The sequence below is a fragment of the Palaemon carinicauda genome, chromosome 6 (genome assembly GCF_036898095.1).
Source record: "Palaemon carinicauda isolate YSFRI2023 chromosome 6, ASM3689809v2, whole genome shotgun sequence".
NCBI classification, from domain to species: Eukaryota; Metazoa; Arthropoda; class Malacostraca; order Decapoda; family Palaemonidae; genus Palaemon; species Palaemon carinicauda.
Genome location: NC_090730.1, coordinates 144,952,234 through 144,959,733, shown reverse-complemented (window position 1 = coordinate 144,959,733; position 7,500 = coordinate 144,952,234). Strand labels below are relative to the sequence as shown.

The following is a 7,500-nucleotide window of genomic DNA, read 5'->3' as shown; positions in this document are numbered from 1 at the left end:
ACTGTTTTAGTCCACTGCTGGGCAAAGGTCTCGGACATGTCCTGCTCATGTCTAGGGTTCGGCCATTTTCATTACCACGTTGGCCAGTGCCGATTGGTGATCGCTCACATTAAACCAACCTATTATGAGTGACCCTGACAAGTATAACTTTGCGGATCATGGCGATAGACAAATCCTTCCAACACATTAAGGTATCCCTACTCAATATATATATATATATATATATATATATATATATATATATATATATATATATATATATATATATATATATATATATATCTTCACATCTTCACATATTTAAATTGAATAATTCCTTAATATTCGCTACTTGAATGAAAATTGCTGGGAACACTGAAGTATATATTTTAATGTCTATTAACTTTCAAGTGTAAATTTAGATATCCATCTCCATATTTCATTCGCGTATTCGCTTACTGAAGAGGCGAAGTTGACTGAATCATAAAATTATAAATGAAATTGATGTCATTTGTTTGCCTTAGTTGGAAATACGATAAATGCCCTTATTGTAACTCAGGTGTTGGGCTATCCGTAAGAGGATGATATGCGTGATTGGAGAGGAGATCCCTTATGAATCAATAGGGTAATGGCCGGAATAATTCCTCTTTCATATACTGCAATTGATATCGAAAGTGGAGATTAGTAACTGCTGTGCCGCGCTATAGTTTCCGTCACTTGGAAAGGGCCCTGTATAAGAAACCTTGGCTCTTGATGGAAGTTCGTTGAACCGAAGGAAAGGGGCTGTAATATTGTCCGAGGAAAGGGAGAAATTGCTCAGATTAAAAATATATTAGGAAAGTTTTACAAGAGTTTATGGCGTACGGGTAGTCACCGTTTGATGTAATGAATAGAGTTCGTCCATTAAAAGTACTGTAAGAAAGACTGGCATCCGAAAATAACACGAGTTTTACATACTGTCTTGTATATAGTTTGTCCGGTAAAAACACCAGTATTTTGCATGTCTTATTGTATTTATCAGTTCGCCAAGTTCATTGATTAATAGTCCTTGCTACTAGTATTTGTATGAAGAATTGTGGATGTTTTTTTAAGAGAGGTTTAAGACAAGATTACATAAATTTTCCGTAAGCGTTCAACATATTGAGACAAGCATGTATGGATTCTACACACTGTATGTACTAATCGTCTCTTATGTTAATCGAAGCGTTAATATTAAAGTCGGATGATTTTCAACTATCATGTAAAGTTTTGAGTAATAAAAGCTTCGTATATACTGTGTAGAGGTTCAATGAAAGTATGTATAAAAGGTAAAGGGTCTGGTTTCAGTTCCAGTTTCATCAGAATAGACGCTCACCAGAACGTCAGCAGTGGTCTCCCAGTAAACAGCTTAAACTCAAGGTCCCGGGCTGGGATCGATCTGCCGCCATGCGAATGCTAGGCAAACACGTTACCACTGTACTAGACAGAGTACTTGAGCCGTCAAGAATGACGTCTAAATATTCAATTAGACATGCACTCAGATTTAACCATTCCCACCCCCTACCCCTTTCCTAAATACAACCCACTGGTTCGGCAATTTGTGAAAGTTTGTGGTTTCAGAGTTTACCTCTCGGGGTAACCCCCTCCCCCTCTCACCAGGGACCAGGGCATGACTACCACTTCTCCACCTGAGCGTGACAGATATGTATGTATGTATATATATATATATATATATATATATATATATATATATATATATATATATATATATATATATATACATATATATATATACATATAATATATATATATATATATCTTTATATATACATACATATATATACATACACATACACACACAGACGCAATTCGTGGTTGGCTGATACACTAAAAAAAAATCTAAAAAAAAATCACAAGTACAATTGTAATTCCTGAAACTAACACAGTAATAACTTTGAAAGCAAAAAGAATGACGAGCATATGATTGAATTGCTAAAGCCATTGGACAAGCAAAGGACATTGAGTCCCGCCCCCCTCCCTCCATCTTTCTACCTCCTACTGTAATTCATTTTCTAAAAGCTTTTTGGCCTCTTCCACAAACACAACTAGCTTTTCCCATCCCTAACCTTTCCTATCTCGATTAGAAAAAAAAGAGCAGCAAGAGACAAAGGATAAAAACAAATGTAAAGAGAAACTAAAGGGAATATTGTGAATAGGAAAAAAAAAACGAAAGATAGATGGAAAGCGAAATAAAAAGGAATTGCCCCACTTAAAAGGGAAAATGACGATGCACAACTATTATTAAAGTGGTCGGTGGGGATACAAAAAGCAATTCCAATTAATCTAACCTCCCCAAAAGATTTCCAATCAATGAAAACGAAATGAATGGCTGAATTCGAGAAAGCTAGGGACCAATTTATTAATTCATGAATATTCGGTAAATAAACTATGAAAGCCCCTTGCTTAAGCTGAACTCAGCTCACTAAGTCACGAGTTCCTTTAATGCATTCGCTAGGCAAGATAACAGCGAAAGAGAAAAAGTTAAAGAAAAAAACATTAAAATCTCTATGTAAATATTAGCAAGAATTTCAGAAAAAAATGAAGTTCATCAGGGTATTGACATCAGTGATAAATTAATGAGAACAAAAATATAGCACTAAAGATAAGTATAATCTGAGATTTTTTTTAACTCTGATGGCAAGAGAGAAATGTTAACGTTAACATTTGTTCAAGTAAAAGCAGGAAATAAAGTTGTACTCCCGTAGGGTTTAGTGCCGTCGGTGTACCTCACGGGTGCACTGTAGGCATTACTTGATGGTTTTTGAAAGTTCCTTTAGACCCCTGCAGCAGCTTAACATCTTTTACTTTACCTCCCTTCTATCTTCCCGCTCTTCCATCTTGCTGTCTAATATATTTACATATAAAACAGAGGCAATCTGGTAACTAAATTGAACAATTGGAAGTCATAAAAGCGAAAACTTATTAGTTACAGAATTTAAAGTCTAATCTCAGAACCAATAAATTGCAGAACCAGACAGTGTTCGCATTCTCAGAGAAATGCATATCTTAAAATGATTAATCATACCATTGTTTTCCAAACATTGGTTTATATATTTTGAAATGTTTACTCCTGCAAATAAATATTTTTTTAACTTTTCATAGAAATCGTTGGACTTCGGGTGCCTAACTTCTCTGGATTCATTGAGTTAATTCTATTTTGTATCTCCATTCCACCGACAGATGATCCAAGTCCTAGCGAGTCATCTCCTTTACTGGCGGTGTTCGGAGGCGTCATCTGTGGCTTCGTCTTCATTTTCGTAATTCTCGTGTCGGTCAGTCGAATCCGAAACCAAAGACGAAATGAGCATCTTGACGGAGCATCAAACGACAACAAACGCCGTGGAGGAGATGAAGGTAAATCTCTCTCTCTCTCTCTCTCTCTCCTCTCTCTCTCTCTCTCTCTCTCTCTCCTCTCTCTCTCTCTCTCTCTCTCTCTCTCTCTCTCTGTGAAAATAATATATAAAGGATTTTCTTTTAATCACGAAATTCTTAGCGAAATTTGCTTCCTCTTTATGGTCTTTTGAGTTGAAACGCTATTATTTTCTTGAGCAAGTTATTAATTTCAATTTCGCGATGCTTCGTTGTAACATAACACAAAAATGTACGATGACGTTTCTTAAGGTACAATACATGGCTGGAAATATATTTGCTGTGTATGCATTTTTCATATGACATTCTAATTAGGCGGTCTCATACAAGCTACATAACTTCACACAAGAAAATAGTCCAACTCAAAGCCACTAATATAGTTTATTTGGCAATTTAAGCCCCCTCCTCTCTCTCTCTCTCTCTCTCTCTCTCCTCTCTCTCTCTCTCCTCTCTCTCTCTCTCTCTCTCTCTCTCTCTCTCTCTCACACACACACACACACAAATTTCACGTATTTGTATATAATTTGAATTGTAAAACCGTCCTATGTTCTAAAGATTGTATTTACGTGACTTCATAATTAGGCCCATGGTGGTTTCTTAAGGATACGTGGTTCAAAGTCCATTAGATACCTGCGAGCACTATTCCTCAACAAGCATATCCATGAAGTTGTAAATGTAATGAACCAAAAAACAGGGATTCTGATGCGGCCATGATATAACCAGGATAGCAGATGGCTAGTAATACCAATTAGTTCCCATGAGTAACAGACATAACTCGCCGGCGAAGCAGCTTATTCTCGTTTATGAGGTGGGTGAACTTTTTTATTATTATCTGCCGTCGTGCGAAAGGGGGAAAGATATAACACCATACTCAATCTGGTTTTTTGACGCTGAAGATTTAAGATTGAATAATGCTTTTGTATTCCTTCGGTAATTTAAAGAGATCATAATTTTACTACAAACAGGACGACATTGAGGATTTAAGAGAAATCTCGAATCTGATGCTTTCTCAAACACCCAGAACATGCATTTTTTTATTAACTAATATTATAACTATGATTGGTTATAGTTGTAAATTTGATATCGATAAATCAGGCTGGTAAATCTCCATCCCTTTAATAATAGAATTGATAGTAGAGAGCATCGCACCGCCATAGGCATTCATGATAGAGTTAATAGAATGGCTACCGTTTTAAATTGCAATTGTATTAAAACTCTAAGCCTGTTCTTTGATCTTTAAAGGCAAGCTTGCTAAATTAATCAATACGGATTAAATTGTTATCCTATATCAAAATGAGAAGGCTACGCACGTAAAACTGAATATGAATATCAATAACAAAATTTATCCGGAAAATATTTCTTAAAAGCAACATCAAAATTCAATCATTTCTTTTCAGTTATCTTACTCACATACAAACAAGCAAGGGAAAAGAGAGACCTAAAATATAACCTATCGCAGATAATAATAATATATTGTAATCATAATGATGATTTCAAACACCTAATCTGATGGTGTTATTCGACATCAACATTACAGAATGCAAATGTCGTAGGTGGATAAAGTACTGCACCTTATAACTTGAGGTCTTGAATTCGTTTATAGTTAGGTTACTAATTGTTAGTCGAAATTTCAATAAAGGAAAGTTAGCTGACTGAAAGAATAATAGGGTTTAAGAGGGATTAAATGGCAAACAAAAGGCTTTAGTGAATCAGAAAGGATAAATTGCACTACAGATGGAAGTATCCAAACTCCATTGGTCTTGCTTAAATATCATAATTTATGTTGACGCCTAAAAATCTACCCAAGTTATTAAGCCTAGCTTTGAGTAATAGGCAATATCATTGGTAATGAGCACAAATATTAGCCACTGATGAAAGTATATAGGGCATGCTAATCGTTAGACCACATTACATTTCATCATATGGTTGGTGATTCTGGAACCAGTTAATGTCGCTTTATTGTATTAACGTTCAGACCCATCAATCAATTTGACCCATAAGTGACAAGTGGATATTTGTGGAGCGCAGGTGCTTGCCTGGATGTGGAAACTCAACTTTCGTCTCGAACAATGGCCTCTCATAAGTCAACTCGGATGAGAAACGAGGATTCCGGAACAAAAAGAATTCTGAGCTCTCAAATAGAGGTGCTTGGTTACCTCACACCTATAAGAAATTAATATTTTGAAAATTTGTTTTAATGTTAATGCATCATATCCCCCATTTCTCTCTCTCTCTCTCTCTCTCCTCTCTCTCTCTCTTCATCTCTCTCTCTCTCTCTCTCTCTCTCTCTCTCATATTGAATGTCATGAAATGTGCTCTCATTGAATGACAGCAAATTTTCCTATTTCTATATACTGTACTCTCGCTCTCTGTTCTATACTGTACTCTCGCTCTCGGGTATTGAATGACATCATGTAAAATGCTCTCTCTCTCTCTCTCTCTCCTCCTCTCTCTCCTCTCTCTCTCCTCTCTCTCTCATCTCTCCTCTCTCTCTCTCTCTCTCTCGTTAGAAAAATAGATATTAAAGTACATTGGCTACTTATAGGCAAGTCTATACTGTACATACAGACATTAAGGAGCTGACAGCAACCTTATGCGTAAGAGAAGAGGGCTTTGGAACCTCTATAAACAACGCGAGGAACTCGCTCACAGGTTTTGAGAGAATGGGACGGGGCAATCTCAGGGTGACAGGGAACGTAAGAATAAAATTGTGCCTTATTGGACTCCTGGCCAACTAAAATGACCAGTTGTGGCTTCTTAGTAATACTCAGTTGTACCTATCAGTCTGGCTTCAAGGAAAGGTGCGCTGCAAATCTTCACCCATAATACTGTATGCCTGTTCTGCCAGCAGGTACAAGAAATAAAAAAAAATGTAAAATGAAAAGCAAGAACTAGAAAAACCAATTATAGAGATTGTGTATAAGTTCCAACAGTTGGATATAAGAAGAAAGACGTCATAGACGATTTTGGAAGAAAATGGGGTTAGTATCCAAGAGATACAAAATAAGGTAAAAATCAAGAACAGAACTTAATTAGGAAAAAATTATTCCCAACAATCGGTTTATTTAAATGTGTTAATTTATCTGTATGTGAAAGTGGTAAACGTTACATGAATTTTCACACTCATAAGTGAAAAAAATACATTGCCATTCATCTCTGATTAAGTATGTACAAGCAAAATATTTCCATAATTCGAATTTCATTATAATTTTTGAAATGCAAAATATTTTTCGGAACTTTAAAGATACGTAAGAATATGCATATAACAGGAATGCAAGAGAGTATACTAAAATCAACTTAATCTCAACCTGTGCAATTACTTAAGGAACACAGTAGACAAAGGGACAAACTCGGGCCTTAAAAATCCTACAACAATAAGCAGAGGGAATATGGCAGACAATTTAGATAATACAAATAGAAGTAAAAGTAAAACACTAGTGAATCAGGGAAATTAGCAGAGCCACAAGGAGAAAAATAGATAGAAAATTCCTTCTCGTTGTGGCATAATTCAATGCCGTTATTTAGAAATAATAGAATATTTTAGGACAATGATAGCTAGTGGAAGAACTAGATGTCATAGGTATTACCGAGACCTGGATTCTAGGAAAAAAAAAATATCGGAGAATACGAAATCCTAGGTTACAAGCATTTTCTTGAATGATCGCCTTATCCAAAAAGGTGGAGGGGTAATGCTCTATGTTAGAAATCACACTAAACCCAATAAAATTAATTCGAAAACCGAATATAAAGTGGCAGGTGTAAATAACACCGTCGAAAAAAAAAACATGACCATACTAGTAACATACAGACCATCACATTAACCGCAAGAACAAGACGGAGAATTTTATAGACAACTAGGACAAGAAGTGAACCATAAGCTAGCTATCCTAACGGGAGACTCAATGAAGCAGTAAACCGGTACACTATGAATTCTACATCATACACAGAGACACGGGCCACTAGAATTTGTCAACAATGAATTCCTCCATCAGAGGGTCATTAAACCAAATAGGGGAAAACAGATACACAATGAATAAGTCTCCCCCAAAAAGGGCTAAATATATACTACATAGAAAAATTTTAACCAAATGAAACTCACATCCCAAATGATCC

General features: G+C 35.9%; 1 protein-coding gene across 1 annotated transcript in view; it reads left to right on the top strand.

Moving 5' to 3' along the window:
• The window catches only part of LOC137643275 (protein turtle-like), a 701,767-nt gene that overhangs the window by 652,069 nt on the left and 42,198 nt on the right, over positions 1-7,500 (top strand). Inside the window, 1 exon segment of the mRNA XM_068376115.1 lies at positions 3,199-3,372. Within this exon segment, the coding sequence (XP_068232216.1) occupies positions 3,199-3,372 (174 nt within the window).